Genomic DNA, 23,945 nt, shown 5'->3' with positions numbered 1-23,945 from the left:
CTGTTCCCTAGGCGTGGTGGAGTATATTTCACACCAAACATGTTCTGCATCATATCTTCCTTGCTGGCCGCCTAGGAAGAGGAAAAAAGGTGGTGTCAAGTCAACAACACACACATGATTACTTTTGTGTTACGGTCCCAAGGTGAAGTAGGACAACTGGACTAGGTGGGGACCACTTTCTTGGCTTGTAGAAGTATTTTGCTTGTAAGTCACTTAAGGTAACACCCAGGTTGGTTTTTATCCATTGTTTGAAATGGATTATTTATATTCTTGGCTTGTTAGGCTATAGTTAGAATATTATAAAATTTATGATTTATTATATTTAGTGTGGCATATCTATGAGTCACATCTTATTTTTTTAATTACACATGTCTCTATTTGGTGATAGGTTGTTTAGTACTTCCTAGGATGAATAGACATAAGTCTAGGTATCTAGCTATGTCCTTGGAATCCCATTTCATTCTCCTTATATATATATATGTATATATTTTTTGAATTGTTTATATATTTTTTGTTTTGTTTTGACAAGATCTTAGTATATTCCCTTGATTTTTTAATGGACTGTAATAAGGAAAGATCATTTTACCAATCCTCATACATTTTCCAAAGAGGAAAATGGGGACCTACAGTAGGGTTGCAATATGCATTTTTCTCTACTCATGTAATACTTCATTTCATTACATCAAAACTTTCTCTTTGTTTTTTTTTGAACATATTTGTTAGTAGTATGGTTTTGTCTTCTTAGCAAATTAATAGAACTTAAGAGTCCAATGTATAGATGTTTATACACAGATAATGAAGTATCAACTTAATAATTTCATTCCAAGTTGTGAAATGTACAACATATATCCTTTTAATGTAACTGATATATTTGTATCTCATCAACTCTATCATCACATTCTTCTACATGTCATTTATGAAATTCATATCTACAAATACATCCAAGAGAGAAGAATCACATACAATCTTATCTCATAACACATGGAATTTAACATAGACTATTCCATTACAAGTAAAAAAAAAAAAAAAACATACAGCCTTACATCCTTCCTTCTATAATATTTAAATTGGTAACAATGATATGAATGTATTCTACAACTCATACTAATGCTTCATAACACATAAAACCTCAAATGATCATTTCTTTACAAGGAGACATATGCACAACATGCTCAAATTCTTCTCTCTACCTACTCACATGGTAACAATAACACAATCCCTTTACATCACATTGAAACAACACAAGAGACTTTCAAAATCATGAACATTGAGAAAATATGAACATTGAGCTTTCTTTTCACATTTGGATCTTCTCCACTTTGACAAGGGTGAAACCTTAATACTTCATGGCATACATCTTCACAAAACCTGCACATAACACACACAAATAGGAACCATGGAGGCTCACCTCCCAACCTAGGCTTCTATGAAGCCACCCATCGAGTAGGGGAAACAAGAACCAAACAGGTTACACACATACATCACTAAACATTGCATGAAACACTACACAAAACACAAACAACTCCCTCCCATGGCTTGCACAATGATTCTCCATTGGAATCATAAAACGTTGGGTGAAGGTGGGCTCTTCAAAGAGGAGATGCCATAACAAACATAAATAAAATATTGCCATTGCATTATGCCTCTCAAGGCCATCATAAACATAAACGATATATTGACATTGCATTTTGCCTCTCAAGGCCTCCAAAACAAATCATCTCCTCATTCACATAAACCTCCTTGTACCTCCCAAAATAACAAGATTCATGGCCTTAATAGAGCCCATACTCCATGATATAAACAAATCCTCATCATGAGGTAACCCTTTCAACTGTAATGATGAGCCCAACTTATGCCCTTCACCCAAGGCTTCTCTTCTGAGTGAAGCCTTCACACCCATAAACACATTAACACTTACATTCAAACAAGAAAAAAAAAAAAAAAACACAAGTAGAGAGCAAAACCAAAGGAAAAATCTCCAAGACCACATGGCACATTCACCGCTCCATATCACAATGCCATGTCCATAACACAAGATTTACAATGCAATGCATACTCCCTTGATAATTCTTCACACTTGCAGATTTGCTTATTCATGCTAAAAGAAAGAAATGAAAAAGAAGCATGTTTTGAGACACCAAACTTGGTCTAAGTTAGGGTAAAGATGGTTGTAGTAGAGCTCCCTTAATCTCCCTCCAAACCTAATTGTCTCTAAAATTAGAGAGTGGGTGAACAACCCACTAACTTGTCACCCCTCCACTAAAAAGACCCTCTACTACCCTTTTTAGTAAGAACATCAAGCCTCCCTATCTTACATTGTTGCTCCTCCAAAATAAGAAGGTTGATCAAGTGGGATGGTGGGGGTACTCTCATGGGGAAACTCAAAATTTCGAATTGGTTCAAGATGGCTTTGTTTAAGGGGTTCCCTAAGCTAGGAAATCACTAAAATAGTTGAATTTAGGCCCCTAACATGTCTTACTACCATTTGGGTGGCTTTTTATCAATAAAATAACACTTTAGGATCCCATTTAGGCCCCCTAAAATCCCTAACAAGTTTGAATTCGAAAATCAACATGATGGTGACCCATCCTAACACTCTCTCCCAAGTGGGTGTACTTAAACATTAATAGGAAGGGAAGAAAAGGACCAAGATTAAGTGACCTTGTGACCAACACTCTACGTGACATGTCATCAACACATAGACAATACAAGTGTCAAGTGACACATAAAAATACATCACACTTCACCTTGACATGCCTTTAATGCATCTAAAATATGATTAAACATATTCACAAGCACGCAACCATACAATTACGAAGAAAAATACTTTCACAACGAGGCTTTTGAATCTTCCAAAGATTCGCCTTGGTTAAACCGTGTTCACAAGGTTTCGAACTTGTTTCCCCCAAGAATTTCCATGGTTCCACTTCTTGCACATTAAAATCGAGCATCAATAGTCCAAGGGGTCATATAACATATATAATGTAAATGCATATAGTGATAACCATAATTCAGGTAAATTTTCCTTTCCTATTTATTTCCATTTAAATCATCCAAGATGTTAGAATATCAAATCTGCATATCATAAACCATCAAATTAACATCTATCTGCATTTTGAATAAATATCAAAATCAAATTATCATTTATTTGTGTATCATAAATCATCATAATCATTCACCTCATAAAGCATCAAAATCTAATAGTATCATGTCATAAAACTGCATCCATATGTTTTCGAACATTTCTTACACAATAATAGGTTCTAAGTGCATATAATAATGCAAAACACTACTGAAGTATCAAAATGCATAGATAAAACAATCCATTGTCCATCTAAGTCTCGAATAACTGTCAACATATCAAGGTCTTGAATATCAAAATGTAAATAAAGTGTCCATGCTATGACGGGTCGGGGTGAGGCCTCACAACTGGTATGCTTTTAGCTAACCTTTGAGTTAGTGTTAATTTATTGGTATCACCATTTACAACTCTAGATAGAAGTGTAGTCCAAGGTTCCATCTTGCCCATTACTGACTTTGCAGGTAAGTGGATTCTTTTCTGAAAGCTAATAGAAAAGAATACTGGTAATACCCTTTCAAATCTCTCAACTTCTTGCTTACCTTGAGTTGATCCAAGGAACAGTGAGAAGGGAGAGCCTTCCATTTAAGGTAGGAGAGACTCTGTCTCACACACTGTGGCTGGTCATCCTATTTTGTGAATGGATTTTACTTAAAGTTGTGAGTTGCAAGATATCCACCCAACATACACGAATGTCATAGAGAGGCTTTTTCTTTGCAATGAAGTCATCCTCGACACCAACAGATTCTACTAAATTTTCACAACCAAAACTCATCATCTTCTGATGGTAGCAGTTGGCATTCAGTGATAACAGCTTCAGTTGCATTCCCATTTTTCAAATTGAAAACATCCTAAACAGAATCTACTAAACACTAGTCTCTGAGGAACAAGACTGAACTATTATCTCATCTACAGCAGAAAGTAGATGTTCTCTAGTCAAGACATAAAATAACTTAAAATTAATCTCCATGTGATGAAGCTTCATTTTAGGCTTCTCTTGATTTTGTGACTTTAATGCAATATTTAACTCCTCCACCTGCTTCTTTGATCTCACTAATATTAGAGCATTTAAAGGATTCTCTACAGCTTCTCTAAGTTTGTTACGAATTGGACACTTGTACTAACAGTCAAAGCTCTGTACTAACAGTCAATGTATTGTATATCTGCAATTTGATAATAGTGTAACCCTCTCTTTCGACCACTAACATCATTACAATGTTTTTGTATCTCTGCTCCTTGGCATCCCAGAGACTCTGAGTTTATCTGTAAAGACAGAGCCAACAACATGTGCCCTTATGACAGAGTAACAATCAGTATGTTCCCCTGCTCTATATGGACTGTTTAGCAACTCTTTGATGGCCATTATGACATAGAGCTACACCTCCTTTGTTCTTTATGACACAATCATCTCCACTTATGATTTCACTGCACTAGAATGATAATCATATGCATGTTTCCACTTATGATGCGTTGATCGTACTAGCCATTTCTGTCTATTATCTTAGGCCCTCTCTGTCATTTCCATACATGTTCTCATGATCTTATTATCTATGTTTATCACTGGTTTTTAGATCACTTTATGTCACTGTTTCAAAACTCTGTAAAAAATTCTGACTCGACCCTTTTATCTGCTTTATCATGCCTACTGTGCCAAACACTGTTCTCGCTGATTGATGCTACATTCTTGATCACAAATTATCCAATGCATCACAGTCCTAAGGTTTTTCCCTGTTATCCACTGACTTTAATAATTATAATATTCACTATTTGAGAAAAAAGTCCAATTTTTTTCAAATATCTCGAATCACCTTATACTCAATATCTACTCATTTCAATGTGATGTCTCTGTCAACATAGTGTTACAACAGGTATTTTGTATTTGTAAAGCACTGTTTGTGCTTCAGAAGCTGCCGCTTCTTATATGCAAGCTTTCACCTTCTGCTATTACATGACAGTGCTTTTGATCTCTAGTGTCTTTAGAGCAACCATGTCTTTGATTGTTCAGGACATTGTTAGTTACTGCTCATCATGACAGCATTATCTTCTCTACTCTATTCATCATGTCCATTCTTTGTATATCAATTTATATTCTTTATTACTAACAAAAACATCCATTTAAATTTCAATTATATTAATACAATTAATATTTTTTCTTATTCTTATTGTAATAAATATAAAAAATCTTGATATTAGTTCCCTCACTGCTCAATACTAATTAATTGATAATAAATAATATATATTTATATGCATACATATAGTGACTAATTAAAATTGATGCAATGGCAACTTTATGTGACTTATTATTAATTTTATTTGATTAATATAACATTTTAATTAGCAATGCAATCAATGATTTAAGCTTTTCTAATTTGTTTAATAATTCATTTTTCTTTCAATTTTAAGCTAAAATTTCAAATTAATTGACACGAGTTTTGCTTTATGTTTAATTACTTTACAAGTTTACGCACACATAAAGAGACTTGTTCCCAATAGAATAATCTCTAATCATCGATTAGAATAATCACTATGAATAATTTCTAGTATTATATATTTTAAATTATGATTATTACTAATTCTAATTGGTTTTTATTAATTACTATTTAATTATTTATATTTTATATAGTTAGGATGTTTTTATATTAATTAGTGATAGTTCCATTGGAGCTTCCACCCATGAATCATGAAGGTTTGTTCAGACTCCAGAGTACCATATGCCATACAATTTATTTGCAGGGATACTGCTTTAATTAACATTCCACTAGTGGAGGATTCTATGGCAGTTATTTTTCAAATTCCTATCCTTCCTCTTGCAATGTCCATATGGCTTGACTTCAATACCTTCTTATCATTTCCTTTCTCCGCCTATAGAGGATACATTTTCATTTCCTCCCTCATTTGCTTCTGTAGCTTGCATGCTTTCTCCTTCTATCTCCTATTGTTGGGCAGCTTCTTCTTATTCTTCCTTGCTTCCCTCCTCTAAAACTTGTGGGCTTACCCTACACAATTGTTGCAGCAGGAATATCACTCCCAACATGCCCCACTGGTGCTAAGATATCCTTGAGGAGAATTGACCTTGGACTTCAACATGAGAGTAAAATGGTGTCACTAGTTGATTACTTTTTAATTTATAAGTTTTTGTAATTACTATTTAATATATAGTTCAATTGCTCTATAAATTAATCTGAATATTATCACAATTGCTAATCTATGCAAAGATTTTCTAATATTAGTCTAATTAATAAAATTTTAATGCTATTTTGAATAATTATGCAATTATAATATTTAAATGCTTTCTATTAATGTTTTATATTATAATCATCAATACTGTTTTTGTTAATCTAATAATACTTTTATATATATGCACCCACATGCGCATGAGCTGACATACAGTAAAATACTATTGGTTTCTGTCCCTAGTACTGTAATAATTTTGTTAAATTTTTCTGTGTTTAGCTCTATCATAATTATTTGTTGACCAAAATTTGAATATAAATAATAATTCAATTTTTTATTCGACTTTTAATATGTAGAAAATGAGTACTCATTCTTAGTATATAAAAAACAATTTTGCCATTCCTTATAGTTTCCATTTTTGTGTGACAACTCAAGCTACCTCAATTCTTTTTTGATCCCTCATTATCCTTTTCCCCTCCTCCCTTCCATTTAGTGACCAAGTCCGCGATTTACAATTTCTTTTTCTTTATCCCGACGATGGATTGTGGAGTATGATTTGAAACAGTTATGCTAAAAAAATCACACAGGTACATTCAGAAGCATACAGGATCATGCCATAAATGTGTTCAATTCAGATTTATTTAGTTTTTTAAAGTTCTGCACTGCAATAGAAGTTCTGAATCCATGAAAATTTTCTGAGTACTTTGTAAAGTTCTTTATATTTTCAGTCAAGGAAAGAGGATATAATTATTTATATGGGTTCTCTCAGGTGTTATTCTTGACAGCATATTTTGTGGTTTTTATGTTCCAGGTTATGATTGTTCTGCTGGTAATTTTTAGCGGTGCTTTTGAGATTGATTTGTCAAATTGGACACCTTTTGCTCCTAATGGATTCAAAGCGATTGCCACGGGGGCTACAGTTGTGTTCTTTGCCTATGTTGGATTTGATGCAGTTGCAAATTCAGCAGAAGAATGCAGGAAACCCAAGGTAACGTGTGCAAGTTTTTGTCTGTAATTTATGTATGCTTCTGTCACATTAGGGGCTTTTATTCTTATGGAGAATCCACCTTGGATTATTCTAAGGATCAAAGAGTCACAGAACTTTCTTTGTCTTATTTTAATGGAATCAAATATTGAAATGAGTAATTAGATACAGAATGGTACTTATTTATTTGGTTTTGTGACATATCATATGAAATTGGCATAAAAGATTTGTCTTTTGTTTTTAATCATTATCTGAATGACAGATAAAGTAAATACATTTTTGTTTTGTGCAATTTTTTTCCAGAGGGACTTGCCAATAGGCATACTTGTTAGCTTGATTGCTTGTGCAGCTTTATATATTGGTGTCTGCTTAGTTTTGACGGGCATGCTACCATATGAATATCTTGGCGGAGATGCACCTTTGGCCGAAGCTTTTTCTGCTAAGGGCCTAAAGTTTGTTGTCATCCTTATAAGTGTTGGTGCTGTTGCTGGTCTTACTACAACGCTTCTGGTTGGATTATATGTTCAGGTTGTAATTCTATGATCACATGCAACAATTATAGACGTGCTTTCAATGAGTTCATTGTATAGTATAGTTCTATTTTTAACGAACTCTTTCTTACTGTACATCACATTTATTACAGTCACGACTATACCTAGGTCTAGGACGTGATGGCCTGCTACCATCATTTTTTGCGAAGGTTCATCCTACATATCGGACCCCTATCCATTCACAAATTTGGGTTGGATGTGTTGCTGGATTCCTGGCAGCATTCTTCAATGTCAGCTCACTTTCTCATATTTTGTCAGTCGGGACTCTGGTATTCTTTCTGACTTGGAACTTTGCTACTTTTTTAATAACTCACAAACGGAAGTCTGGCTTTTTTGTTGGGAATTGGGAAAACAATAAAAATTGCATTAGCCTGATTTAGAGAATAATGTTCCATTGTTAACTAATATTTGTTACGCAAATAACTGTAACAGTCAGGATACTCCGTTGTTTCGGCTTGTGTTATCATGCTTCGTATAAAAGTGGATGCACAGATTCAATCTGAATTTCCTGCCAAAGGATTCACAAAATGGAATGAGGCTGTTGCGTGTATTCTTGGTATTGTGTGCTGTGGCTTTGTCTCTGGTCTGTGTTATCGTTTTGGCTCATATTTCATTTATCCTGTGATCTTAGTCATTTTGGCTATCTTCTGTGCTGCTACTCTTCATTATAAACAAGTAAGTATCCTCTAAAATTTTGAATTTATTTTTCCTTTTGATTTGCAAAGAAGTTATACCCAAGAAGTGAAAGACATGGAATGGAATCTACTTCAATGATTGCTTTTATTATTTCGAATTGAAGACTTGGAATTTTTTTTAAAAATAAGCTACATTGCTTGAACTTAATTTGTTGTGTATTCTGTTTTTTTGTTGAATCAAAAACTAGTTTCTATAAGAACAAAAGTTATTGACAAAAAAAACTAACAATCCCATTGCCCATCACATATTAGCCAAGAAGAAATAGTAGTTTCTGGAAGAGGACCAACATTCAACTCATAAGTATGCCAATATTTAGTATTTCTTAGACATGTATATAGAAATTGATTTTCTTCTTCACATATTCAGTTTCTGTCATATTTTTTTCTGAATCTTGATTTCTTCACTCTGTTTTGACCATTGTTTAATTTCTGTTAAAGGTTTTGTTGAATATTTTGTCATTGATTTCAAAGGTACATTGTTTTTCTATGTTTGACTTTCTGAAAAGAGAATTGGAATGAAATGAAAATCAGGAGCTGCTGATTATTTATCAGGTCTTTGTCAGCTACTTGTTTTCTATCAGTTAGTCTACTTCTTTGTGCCAGCTCTTGCCAAGTCAGATTGGTAAGTCACTGGTTGAATTTCAAAAAGTTGAAAATGATTAAAAGTCTTTGAGGTGTGATCTTCTTAATTAGTTGCGGCTTCTGTTTTAATGAATTAATCCTTTTTGGGTGGAATGGTTTTTGGTGAATGGTGGCTACAGTGTTTAGACAGCACTGCAATTTGATGCTTGACAGTTTTATTTGTAACTGATTCATTAACTTATTTATCCTTTTGTGTACGACTTGTAAGATTCTTCCATTGACTGTGGGTGGGGCAGCATACTCAACAACTGGGTAACAGTTGTCTGCATTAAAACTCAAGTGTTGTGTCTCCATTTTAGCTCACCATGGTTGGTGGTTTGGATTATCCTATCGGTGGCCCTCATAGGCTGTGTCAGATGGTTAGGGGGTTTCAGTTTGCAGAACCAGAGGTCAACCCCCATTTCAGAGGACAGGAGAGTTCATTATTGCTCTTCATTTCGTTTAGTTTAGTTTGGCAGGGTGCCTGAACAAGATGGTGGTAGTGTTGAGATTCGACACCATTGATTGGAGCAGTTATTTAGGGACTTACTACTCACGGTAAGTCAAGGTTGAGGAGTTACTATATTCGAACAGGATGGTGGTAGTGTTGAGGTTCAACACCATTGAGTGGAGCAGTTATTTAGGGACATACTATTTACAGTAAGTCAATGTTGAGGAGTTACTATATTCGACAAGGCACCTAGATTCATGGTCTACACAGTGGTTGACTCATTCGTCAATTTTCTTAGTGGAATGGCTTTCTTGAGCGCATTGTAATTTAATGATAAAGTCATTATAAAGTTATATTATGAAGTAATTTAATGAGTGGGGGCCAATTGACTTAAAAAGTGTATTTACTATTAAATGATTATAATGTTAAAGGATGCCAATAATTTGATGTTACTCTAAGTCAACACGAGCGAATGAAAAGAAAATATCATTTAATGAATTAAAACAAAAGCCAAGTAGTATCTCACACAAGGGACATTTAATGAATTAATTTAATGATGAAAGTCAACCTACATCAAAAGACAGTGCATTTAAGCTTTGCAAAAAAGGAACGTAAAGTTACTTGGTCGATTTGTGAAGGAGAAATATATAAAGCCTGAAAGCCAAAAGTCAAACCATCTCATGTATTTGTTAATTGCCTTCGAATTGGGAGTTCTTGTGCGCAGGGGTATTTGCCAGCTTGGACGAATGAAATTCTTCAAGAGTTTTTGCAAATAGAGATGATGAGAGATCCATCGATCTTTGCAGATATCAATTACTTCACCTTGGAGTCATGATTGGATTTAAATGAATTGTTTCAGAGGAGATTGAATTAGTCTTTTTTAGAGAATAACATACATCATGTCATCGGCGGCTATATACCATAAATCTCAGTATGTGGTGTTAATAAAACAGCCATCCCAAGTAAGGCAACAGCATGAGTTTTTTGGATAGATCCCAAAACCCCAAGAATGATAATTTTGGGCTACACATTCATTTCAGACTTGAATACCGAGAGGTTTACATTGCATGAAATTTGTGATAATTTTGAGTCAAATTACAGAGCTGTGACTTCATATTAGGTTCTCATAATTTTTGTTAACATCATTTGGAATTAAAGATAGAACTCTGTAACTTTCTTGTCCGTTTAAAATAATATTAGATTTCACTGCTGCTATCATATGTTATTCTGATATATTTACCAATCTGATTATATGCAAGTTTGAAATCAAATGGTTATATGAAGACATGATATAAATATTGTCCTGGTTCATCTACTAAGTCTGTAATAGCTAACCATTACATCCAATTTTACAGCATAGAAATTCTCATGTCAATAGGTGGTACACCAAGTGTTTGACAAATTGTCTCTATTTACTTCAGCATGTTATGACCTTATAAATGTTTGACATAATTTCTATGCAAAGCACTTGTGTAGTGTTTTGGTTCACACGATAAGTCAGAAAATTAGAATGAACTTACTTGCCAACTGGTTGATGGAATTCCTCCAAGACGTATTGAACATTTAGGACAAATAGTGGATAACACATTGCAGTTACTACATTTTGTATTTGAAAGATTATATTTTTACCTCAGCTGTTTGTTCCTTGTACAGAGTTAATGGGCAAAGCATATATGTTGTGTTAAGCTTTTCATAACTCTTTTTTTCTGCTGTTAATCGTTGTTTTCATTTTGACATGATATATATTTTGGTAGACTTTCTCAAACATGCTAGAGACATATAATCAAGAGCTATTTTCAGGTTGAATGAAGTTGGTGCTTAGAAGAAGGTTGGTGCTCTACGTGGGTGCTTTCAGTGACTTGGTATTCACTTATGTATTTCTAAGTTGGTGTATATTTGTTAATTGAAAGCTATTGACCTACTGTGGTTTTTACATGAAAGGGTTTTCCATGTGAAATTTGGTGTTTATTTTTTGATGTATACTCTCTCTATTCTAATCCTCTATTTGATGTGATTTCGTGCATTCAAAATTCTGAAATAGTGATTCAGCTCCCTCTAGTATTTTCTATGTGCTCTTATATTGGTATTAGTGTAGGGTTCCTTTGGAAAAACAAGCTTATATGGTGGGAGGCTTATCCTGGTTCTCTGGAAGGTCTTGTTATGAATATATTGCTCTTATTTGATGGCTCCAACAATGCATTCTAGAGTGTTCACATGTATACTTTTCTAATGTCACTTGGTTTTGATTTTTGGAAAAGTGTGAGGATTGGGTACACAATTCCATCAACTCCTCCAATGGATGCTAATAGGAAGAGGGCTTCTGAAAATAATGCAAAAGGGATGAATGCAATCTTATGTGGTTTGTCAGAGACAAAATATGTAAAAGTGGTCCATTGCAATACAATTCATTATATTTGGGAGAAACTTCAGTAAACATATGAAGTATTTGACAAGGTTAAGAAGGCAAAGCTTCAAACTCATAGAAGGCATTTTGAAAATCTCGGGATGTAGGAAGATGGAAATGTTGCTGCTTATTTTTTGCAAGTAGATAAGTTGTTAACACTATTAAGGGTTTAGGAGAAAAGGTTGAAGAGCCACTATAGTCTTAAAAAAATGAAATCCTCTTCCTTTGCATTTTGATGCAAAGGTTTCATCGTTGAAGAGGTGAAGAAGCTTAATAAGTTGCCTGTTGATGAGCTTCATGTCATTCTAAAAGCCTATGAGATGAGGAGAAACTCTGATTCTTAGACAAAAAGGAGGCAACTTTCAAATTTTCAAAGAAAGGAAAAGATTTAGTGAATGTTTTGATGGAAGAGCCTAATTTTGAAGAGGCTTATTTCATGAGTAGGCTAAAGAAAGGTATAGGTAAATTTAAAGGCAATTTTCCTTTCAAGTGCTTTAACTGTGTAAGGTAGGACCTTTTGCATTTAACTATCCATATGCAAAACATGAGGACAACAACTATGAAAAGAAGCCCAAGTTTAACAAGAAGTATAAGGCAAGAGAGAAGAAGTTTCAAAAGGGTAAAAAGAGTCTCTATTTAGAGGAAGAAAGTAGTTCATCTGATGTTAGCAATGAAGAGCCTTTTAATTGAAGAAATATTGTTCATGGCCAAAGATGAAGTAGACATTGAAAATCAAGAATAGGAAGATCACAACGATGAAGAAAAAGGAGAAGCAGATTTTGAAGAGGAGCTAATGAACGTTCTAAATGAAGTCAAGAGATTTAGAAAGAAAAAATAAAACGTGAAGTTTCTGGTACAAGAAGGGAATGAGACATAAACCAAGACATCTCAAGCTCTTGGAGAAGTAGAAAAAATGATAGTTGACTTGAAGGTTCAAGTTGAAGAATTAAAGCCAATAGTGGCATGTTGTGATGGTTAACTTGTTATGGTGTTGTTCTTGCCTTTAAGGCTTGAATCCATTGGGGATGAGATCCCCCATTTGTGGCTTCACCAGTTCATAGTTCCGGGTCAAAGCATTTATCCCCCTTAAAAAAAAAGGTTGTGAAAATAGAAGACGGCATTAGAAATTAGCTTAATTGCAAGGAAGAAAACTGTGAAAGACTTAAAGCTGAAATTGTCTCACTTAGAAAGGTAGATAAATCTTTGACACATCTGAATCATGAGAAGATAAATAAATAAGTTTGAGATTTTTTATGTCCTTGGACAAGGTAATTGGCTCAGAAAGATCAACTACCGATAAAGGCGGTGTTGGTCACACAAAAGGTCAAATTTCTAAGTCTACAAAAGAAGGAGAACAAAAGATGATCGCTGATAGCAGGAAGGATTCACCATAAAAAATCACAAGTGATGCTTTCAAAAGGCCTCGTTCTCAAGACAAGCACTTACAATCAGGTTTAACAATTCTTAGTTTTATGGTTATCGTTTCTCTTACAAAAATTTTGGACACAAGATTATTGACTGTAGGGTGTTCCTGAGGAATGATTTCAAAATTATGAGTAGGAAGTCTTTTGCTCCTTTGCGGAACTACAATGTTATTTGTTATAAGCTAAGTAGCCAATCCTAGTTCTAGTTCGGATTCAGATACCAAGATTTGGCAACAAAAAAAATATTGGGCAGATTTTGGTACAACGACATATAGACATTTTCAATAAATAAATCAAAAAATATATATATGCATATATGTATGTATGTATATTCATGGATTCATACATGTAATATGTCGTTCATCATTGGTGCAAAACTTCAACCATATAATAATCATAAGAAGCTAGAAGCAGAAAAATGAGAAGGTGAGCAATTTTAAACCTTAAAAAAATCATTTTTACCCACCCTATCATTTTCTCAGTTTAAAAGCTCATGAGTTCAACAATCCATGTGCTCAATAAAAAGGGTCTAATGGTTAAAACAATTCATATGGAGAAGCACATGATGCAGCTAGCCATATATACCAAAGCTCTAAGAACAATAGACGGTACTCATAGAGATATATTACATATTATTCTACAAGACAGAACTCTTTTTAAAGAATGACACACAATGATTTTAAAGACTTTCCTTCTGAAATTGAAGTCCAACAAAAGAATTGCACGGAGTGTTCAGTCTTGTTTGTCACTCTTCTGCTGCTATTGAAGAAGAGTGAGAATCAAATATCTCAGTTCCAGTTAATATAGACTCTCTGGATAACAATTATGAACTTGTCCATTGAATGAATTCTTTTTTGATTGCTTTCTTACATCAATGTGGCAAGATACATTGACCAATTTAATTGTCATTTGAGGAAAGGAAATCAGTACAATTTATTTGATGGATTAAACCCATTTGAAGGGCACTGCCAACTTTAAATTTGGAGACTCTTTGTACTCTTAATATTTGCACTCTTAAGTATATTAATTTCCAAGCTCCCAAGTCAAGCAACATGCTGAATATTTCAAATTCACAACCTCCAGCAGTGTAGTTGAAAATCAATTAAATGCATATTAAATTAAAAACAGTACTGTTTGGAGGCTGAAGCAACCAACACATGCCCAGACTCTTGTGGGTTCCAACAAGATTCCGGACCGAAATCCGGATTCTCTGTGGATTGTGCACTACTGAATTCATGGAGAATCCAGTTTCTTATCCAGAATACTACTGAAATTTGGCCAAAATTGGGATCCGAATAGTACTAGAATCAGGATCCAAGTCATATAAGAGGGATCCAGAAATGTAGTTTATAAATTGTAATGCCCCCCTATTCGTGAGCATCAGTGTTTGAGGGATTAGCCTATTATTTGACACTTGTATGCTAGTATAGTGGATTAGAGGGTTCAGTTTGGGCATCATGAAAGATTTTAGGTGACCGTTGGCAGGCCTCAGTGAGGATTGTTCCTCTTTTGAGTTAGATTGGCACATTTAATATTTATAGCAAGTGATCATTTTAGGGAAGTCAGAGCCACCATTTTTAATGAGGCACCTGAGCATTTTGGTGGTAGTATGCAAATTGATCGGTATTAACATAGCTCATTTTTAAGGACTTTTGTTTATACTTTATAGTAAGTCTATTTGTGGTCATGTACTATCTATGGCAAGAGATTCTAGTGCAGGCTTTCTCTGGAAGTTGTGGAATTCACTTGGCCACTTGGTGCTTTGAATTATTAATGATGAAGTGATTATTATTTAGTTCTAAATTAATTATAATACATAGTGTTAAAACTTTATATCGTAACCAAGTCATTTATTATTAATTAAGTGATACTTTATCTTGGTGCCATTATGAGGGAAATGAGCTTTGTTTATATTATTTGAGGATATTTGACAGATGGTGGGTATGTAAAGTCAAAGTTCATTTAAGTTATGCAATGAGTATCCATGAAGCTACAGGCTCGATTTACTTGAAGAAAATATATATACGGTAAGGGAAATAAAAGCAGTATCAATTGCTCATGAATTTTCATTGTTGTGAAGAGAGACTGCCCAAGGGTTTAGTAGAGTACTGTCTGTAGGTTTTGGACAATTCTTTCAGGATTTGATGCTTTGAATCAGCGTCTCATAGCTGATGAATTGTGTCAACTCTGTGGTTGAACATCATTAGTCAAGTGTGCTTTATTAGGTTGAGGAATCTACAGTATTGTATGAGGATTTAGTGTATCCCTGGCTCATTTCCATATCAATGTGGACTTGGACATTGATTGCATGAAAGTATATGGTGTTTGATGTAATTTTAATACTCAAGCAGGCTGCGTTACAGATTATTTGCATGTTGTGGTCAATGTAAAGGGTCAAATCTCAGTATTTGGTGGTAGTGGTGTCGTTTACTTGGTCCGCATGTAAGGAAAGGGACCGATTCTGTTCTTGGTGTCATCATTTCTATTCCCAAGTCACAACGTCAATGAAGTCTAACATTTCATGCTAAGAAACACATATTTATTCATCAAATAGTCAACATGGATGCATAATCATTTACAGGTTCTTAGAAATTAGATTTTAAGTGTCGCTTTCATATTTGGGTTGTAAATATTTTCATATAGGAAAATTGTGAAACGAGTTAGGTTGCACAATTCTAAGGTTAAGATTTTAGTTTTGCAATGTAATTCCATGCATACAATAGTGCAATGAATTAAGCTTGGTATGAAGAGTTTGTAGTTGCTTCTCAATTCAATGCAATGTAATGATTTATCATCCAAATTCCATAAATGAATATATTTTAAAGGTTTAAAAACAATTATATATTCCACAAATTGAAAAAAATATACAAACTATCAACACATATTCAGCAAATTCAGAGCAACAGTGAGGCTAGAGCTCATAGGGTTCTTATAGTGGTACTAGAATGGTTTCTTGCCATCATGTGGGGGAAGCCTCTTACATTTAGGACACGGGGTTTGTGTGAATTATGGACAAAACAAAATCTATCCAGGGTCTCATGCCATAGCTCATGCATGCCTTACGGAACTATTAATGCCTTCCAGGATTATGATCAAAAGTTATGGGAGCTCCCACAACATCTAGAGGGTCTGGATACTTTGATTGCAAGTAGGGAAGAGGCAAACACTTATTCAAGTAACTAACGTTTTATCACAATAGTTCCTTGCTTGAGCATAGCGATAGTGTTGATGTCAGGGCTGTTAGGTCCAAGGAGGCAAGCACAACTGAGAGTGGGAGTGAATCAGTTGTAACAATTAAAAATCAAAACCTCACAAACACAACACGTATCGGAAAGATAAACAGTAAATGCAAGATACACAACACAACACTTGAACACCAGATTTGTTCTCGAGAAAACCAGTTAGGGAAAACCTTGGTGGGAGTCAAACCCACAAGATGATGTGCTCTACCAAAAGTACTGCCCTATTAAGAGCATAGAAATAGAGAAGAAAAGGTGTTACAACCTGATTTGCAAACACACTACCAACAGCACACTACGTACAATACAATCTTAGATCTGGCCTTCAATCGGGTTCACCAGTCTCTTCTCAATTAAAACAAGATGGAAAAGCAGTTCATTACAATTGAATCGACAAATAGCAACTCCTATACCTATACAATTCAAATAAAGTACAATTACATTCCTATCACTTTGCTCGTATCCTCACACCATCCTTACCCACTCTCAATTACAAAATTTATATCAATTACAAAGAATAAACATCCACTAGGTCGGCTAAGACCTTTTACAATAAAATATATAAACAATATGCTCAAACACGATTATGATCCAAATCAAGTCAGTTAAGACTTAGATAGGACCCAAATCTTCAACCATGAATACACTACACCATCCCCAATGTAGCACCAAGAATCGCAACATGTTACTCCATCAAGTCGGCTAGGACTAAAATAAAGAAATGCCAACACGCTATCAAAACAACAATTATGATCTCCTCAATCAATGTGGGTCAACAACACGATCATCGCACGATCCAAGAACACCAACAAGCAACATGAATACCATCCAAAAGCTTCACATCAATTCCAACTGGAAATCTCAATTCATCTTCAACATCGGTCATTAAGAACACTAAATATCGAACTCTATCATATCAAAAGATAGCTTGTTATACTCTAAATCATGAACAATAACAACTATGAACACAATGATAATGCTTTCTTTGTAACCTCTGAAGCATTAAAACCAACTCATACTCGACCAAATATTCAACCTCTGCACATAATAACACTATAACACCAATAACTAGCAACTTGACCAAAACTCACTCAAACAATCATGCAAACCTCTAAGTTTACGAGCATCAACTACAAACATAACAAAATCTCCAACACAAATAACAATAATATATTCTTTAGTATAATATCCAAACCACTCAAATAACCAAATTGAACACTGCATAACACATTGTCTGCAACATTAAATAGTATGTTAACATCAATGACAAGACACAAATATTAACACACCTTAAGAATCTCTGACACACTCAACCAAATCTCTAACAATCTCCCCCTTTGGCATTTATGGCAACATATGAAGTGAAAACCCGATCAATGCACAACATCATAATATATCCAGTTGATCATGTTGAATATTTAGCTTAAACAATATCTCCATATCTTTAACAAATATCTCTCCCTTTAAACAACATAATTGTTTTTCTCACATATTAGTCTTCCTTTGACATCAATGGCGAAGGGGCCAAGGACATCAAATCTCTAAACTAACCATAAAAGGCTGACTACTAATCTGCAACACCAAACCACATGCTTCCCCTAAGGATAAAGTCCCAACAAACCAATCCAGGGGAATAATGTTTTGATAATACATCGGATTGATGTCACACCAAGCATCTTAACTATGTTTAGGAGGGTTTGTGGTCCGAAGTATACCTTGGAGATACTCAAATGTATATTATATTAGATAAAACATAAAGTAGATAAATCTGGTTATATACATACATACATACATACATACATACATGGGTGATATTATATATATTATTTTTAGGGAATATTTACGTAAAGTATTATATGAATATATATAACTTATAATGCAAAGGAATTGGGATGTTTTAGCAAAGTTCCCTTATCCTCTCACTATACTCCTAGGAGTTGATAGTTGGTGGAGAGGTGAAGAAAAATTAGGGGATATACTGGTGTTAAGTGCCCTATGACAAGTAAATCCACGCCCTCATTAGGATAGGTATAGGAGGGATGCAAGAAATTGAGGTTGAAACGTGAACCATTATGAGATATATTTATCGTTACTTTTAATTAATTAAGTTACTGCGTAAGTAATGAATCTCAAAGTTGGTTATTGAGAACCTTCAAGAAGGGGTCATTACAAAATGTCTAAGGCCCATAGGCCTATAAGACATTTATGTTATCTATGTTGGCTTGAAGGAATCTGGCCATAGTTACAATAACATTAATACTCCCTCTATATTAGGGAGGAATCCTTCTTGAAATTTAAATTTGTAGTGATATCCACCATGGCTACTCTCATTAATGGAAATGCAAATGAACAAGTGCTCATCACGAAATCACTCAACGTGATGTTGTCATCTCATCATGACGCTCATCATAGCTATTCCCAGAGGATAAATAAACACAAGTGCGAAGTCATGGTGTCTCTCACATGACATCCACCATGGCTACCAGAGGTCGATCCACCATGGCTACTAGAGATGGACCCACCATGGCTATTCATAGAGGGCGAAACAAGGGATTTCAGCTTAAACTTCTCTCTCACAGTGAAGTTGCACCTCAAACTTCTCCCTACAGAGACAAATGCATTAACAAGGGATTACACCTCAAGCATCTCTCTCATAGCGAAGAATGCATTATAGTGCATCTCTAGAAATCATTAATGCTAACACTCCCTCTCAACAAGAGCTTCATTCTCCACAATTCTAAGCTTGTCTAAAAAATGCACAAACTTTACTTTGGCAAGGGGTTTGATGAGAATATTGACCATTTGATCATCAGTGCTAATGTACCTCAACTAAATAGCATTCCTTTGCACCATATCTCTAATATAGCTATTATTTCATCTCCACTTGAAATACAAGGTTAGAGTTTGCATCAGTCTTGGTGAATCCCAAGCTCAACCATTATCCATCTATCCTGGAATATCATGACCTAGGTGTCAGCATAAAGGCCTTCCAGCCTACATACATGGGACCCCATGCCATGAATCACAGTCCTCTAACTAATCACCAGAGAAACCATCTCGATGAGGTCCACTTTCTCTAAACCAATATGACCAAGATCCTTGGATGCCAACTAAAACAGATCCTCTAGCTACTTCCTCTGACACCAAAACATACCCTTCTCACATGGTCTCAATAATGTAAGATGACTTGCTTCAAGAATACAATTAGGGCTGAATTTTTTCCAATGACTTTAGTGATAGGTGAATCAGCCCGCTTTGCTACTAGTGGTGAGAGTTTAGGACTTTCCTTCTTGACCTTATTCTAGATCACTTTATTCAATTTGTCTTGTAGGTTCTTAGTCAAAGTACTAGACTGAGGTGTAGTCCATTGTGTTTCAAAATATGTCCAAAACTAAGCATCCTCTCTTGATTTCTTCTACAACTTTCTAGTTTGGTTGAGAAATTCTACTGCAAGATGCATTAGAGATGAATCCGCTGTAATAGGTCTCCTTATTAAAGGTGCATGATAATTACAACAAGTTACAGATTACTCCAATGACCAACAAGGAGCTTTCGAAGCTACACTGCTTCATGACCTTGTTGAACCTTTGCAAAGGCTAAATCTGAAACTCTCAACTCGTGTCTTTATTTCTTCGAATCTAACTCCCTATAAATGCAATTTCTCATTATTCTTATGCTTCTTGATCTGTCTTGGAAGTATTTTAGAGAGATTAGTAATAGACTTATCCTATGTTTCGACTAATGCTAGAAGCGTACATGATTCATTATTCTCTATGTTATTTCATTCTTATGCTTCTTGATCTGTCTTGGAAGTATTTTAGAGAGATTAGTAATAGACTTATCCTATGTTTCGACTAATGCTAGAAGCATACATGATTCATTATTCTCTATGTTATTTCATGACTTTACTACATAAAATTCATGATCAATATTCAAATATATAAACATAAAATACTTCTCTTGTAGTCCAAGGATATCGCCCTCTAGGCAATACTTGAACCCCTTGAGCAAAAGAGCCTTAAATTATGTTATTCCTCCAAGAGATTAGAGAGCAGGTAGAAGCCATGACAACTCTCTCTTTGACCAAGAAATTTTCAAGCATCATTCCCTCATTGTGAGTTCCCTCGCCCTCCCCCCTCTCTCCCCCTCCCCCCCCACCTCTTTCTCTCTGCACAGGTTCACTCACATTGCTGTCACCATGCACTTTTCTTAAACTCTTTTTGAATCATAGAACATATACTATATATATGTATATATCTATATATATATATACATACATATATATATATATATATCTATATATATATATACATACATATATATATATATATATATTATATATATATATATATACATACATATATATATATACATATATATATATATATATATATATATATATATATATATATATATATATATATATATATATATATATAGATATATCTCTCTCTATATATGTATATATATATATCTAACTCTTCCAAAAACATTGCATTAGACCTCACTCAATATATTGTAACACTTCAGAATACCATTCGATGCTGCGTTTATCATTCATGGTAGTTATACTTCAGAGTCTTGGCATTCCATTATCACAGACAACATGCACTAGAATAGCATTGATAATATCGTGTAGAGCGCCAACAAAATAAACTTTCAAGCTTCCAACAATTAACGAACATGCCATCAAAATATTTTGTAGAATAAATAATTATCATCTTAACCTTTATTTGTTCATGACAATAGTAAATGGAATAGAATCTTGCTCCTATACACATGATGTGGTTCCCATAAATTGAATCGCTGCTAATAATATCAATTATACTTCCATATCCGATCCTGTGACTTCCTGTCAACATGCACCAAGTATGCATAGATGCCTCATTTGCATATACGATGTTGTTTGTGATTTCTTTACACTATGAATGATGTCTACACATCCTCTTAGTCAAAATCCATGGATGAATGTATTTCTTTCAAGACCTCGATAATTATCATTTACCAAAAAACCCAAAGAGTGAAGGCTCACTTCTTTGCTTGGGGCGCATCAATATATGCTATGTTTGACATAATCCATGAAAAATATGTTCATCCTTCATGGGTAATTGCTCCAGCAATCACGAAAAATGCAGGTCCTCTTCTCATTTGCGACCTTCTTTATCACTTCCAATCCAACACAGATCATCAATTGTTGAACAAAGCACATAGACTCCTTCCTTGCGCCATCGATTCTCCTCACCAAGCATGCAAAGATCACATGGATTTTGTAATTTGTTTTGGGAGGCATTGAGCGCGACTTGATCCCCTCTTTCAAGCGATAGTTAGTCACTATTGGAAAATCCAACTCTTCCTCCCATGCCTCAGCTTTTTGATTTCCCCTTGAACCTGATCCACGTGGACCTCAGTTTGCAATATTGTCAGCACCACACCGAATTCATTGAGTGGAGGTTCTATTGGGTAGAGGCTCGCAACTTACAAAGATAGCACCAATGCGTTAGAGCATACAAGGCCTCGATCTAGCAGTTCTCTCAACTACTATGGTTGTACATTGGAGTTGCGCCATAGATCCATTGTGAACATATCCAACCAACCACTGATGGCTCCCTAAATCAGCTTACTTTAGACACCAACATTTTGCTTGGTGCAATTTCAATCAGTGTGAGTGGCATTTTCTTCACAAATGCATCTTCCAACTGCGACATCCGAGTCTTTGCAACACGGGCCTTCATTCCAACAACATGGTCTTTTGATCTTCCACCATTGGCAGCTACCTTACTTCCAAACACCAAATTGCCAAATCTCGTAGTGTCATATTGGATGTAGATTCCGAGCACTCAAAAAGTCTCCATGTGGGATCCAGACCATACATTTTTATTTTTGTCTGCCACACGAGCACTTCCTCTATGGCTATTCAACAGATCGTAGGTTACGATTTTTCGCTTCAACAATAGCCAGTTCGGGAATGAGTTAGACACGAGCATTGTCTAAATCTTGTATTTAGTTTGAGCTCGTAGCTTAGCTCAATCCCTGCAGAACAAAGGCTTCACAAGAATGTTGTGGCATCATCACAGATCTTGCCTTTGCGCATTTGATGGTTTTCGGGGATTTTTATGTCATCCGCATTTGTGGAGAGGCAACTTTGATTGCTTATGCCATATTATCACATCAAAGCTGTAATCAGAACCTTACTCTGATACCATGTTAGTTTATGTGCTTGTTTCACCACAGACAATGACTCAGATCATTGTAGCCTTCTCAACCATAGACGATAAACAATTATCATCTTCTCGAAGCACTTCTCTTATAAATAATGCAGATTCATTATTCAAGATGCTGTAGGTTGTGTATTTTCATACCAAGAAAAGAAGATTCAATCTTCCTTTATATCTATCGGTAGTGCACCTTCACCAAGGGTAGCCACTCTTCCAAGTTGGCTCCATTAATTATATAAATGTTTCATATAACCAATTATATATATATATATATATATATATATATATATATATATATATCAATTGATTATATAATTAATATATAATTATATTGATGAATTGGCTCATATGAATGTCTAAAGTTGATAGGTCTATAAGACACTTATGTTATTTATGTCGGCTTGAAGGAATCCAACCTAGGTCACAGGTGTTGATGCGAGTTTTGTATCACTTACATAACATATTAGTAATTGAATATTCGATACGTAGTATCAAACATACAATTTCTCTCTTGAAAAGTTATTGCTCATGGGACATGAGAATAACTCCAATGTTCCTTACACTTGTGGATACTCACTCAGTTTTATTGATGTGATTCGCTGGTAATCACGTAGGTGGCCTTATGCAAATTGTTGAGGATAACTTGGACTTTGGTGGGATGAAGGTGATGGTGATGGGTTTGTAAAATATGCGGGTGGAAGATAATGTTGATGGTGGTGATGATGGAGGATGTGTCTGCCAATGATGACGTTGATGGGAAAGCGATGGTGGTGGAGGGTGAATGGGTGTGTTCTGATACTTGACTTATTTCTCTGACTTCCTTCTCTAAACTTCGACTACCCAACTACTCACTATTCTATTCCTACTCCTATGGATGGTAGGTTAGCAAATGGACGGGGATCGAATCTAATGAAGGCTAACCAGTGGCCCCACCTCCACAGATGCAATCATTCAAAGGAAAATGAACTAGTTTACCACACAAGGCTTTCCAACCAGCCGCTAGGATGCTAGTGGTCCAGTATTGATCCCTATCAAACATCTACTAATGCTACTATACAACTATCCATCTACTTTACTCTTTCTTAAACAACTTGAAATGCAACCAAC

General features: G+C 34.9%; 1 protein-coding gene across 2 annotated transcripts in view; it reads left to right on the top strand.

Annotated features, from left to right (window-relative positions):
• CAT9 (cationic amino acid transporter 9) overlaps positions 1–23,945 on the top strand; it is a 135,545-nt gene that overhangs the window by 75,108 nt on the left and 36,492 nt on the right. For both annotated transcript variants that reach the window (XM_089787521.1, XM_089787522.1), the window contains 4 exons: positions 7,065–7,241; positions 7,542–7,766; positions 7,882–8,058; positions 8,222–8,464. In XM_089787521.1, coding sequence (XP_089643647.1) covers positions 7,065–7,241; positions 7,542–7,766; positions 7,882–8,058; positions 8,222–8,464 — 822 coding nt within the window. The remainder of the gene's footprint in view (positions 1–7,064; positions 7,242–7,541; positions 7,767–7,881; positions 8,059–8,221; positions 8,465–23,945) is intronic.

Source organism: Cupressus sempervirens, chromosome 6, assembly GCF_028749045.1.
Source record: "Cupressus sempervirens isolate cs-2001-9-10 chromosome 6, ASM2874904v1, whole genome shotgun sequence".
Lineage (NCBI taxonomy): Eukaryota > Viridiplantae > Streptophyta > Pinopsida > Cupressales > Cupressaceae > Cupressus > Cupressus sempervirens.
Note: the sequence above shows the minus strand (reverse complement) of the source record. Positions and strands in the feature narration are given on the sequence as shown.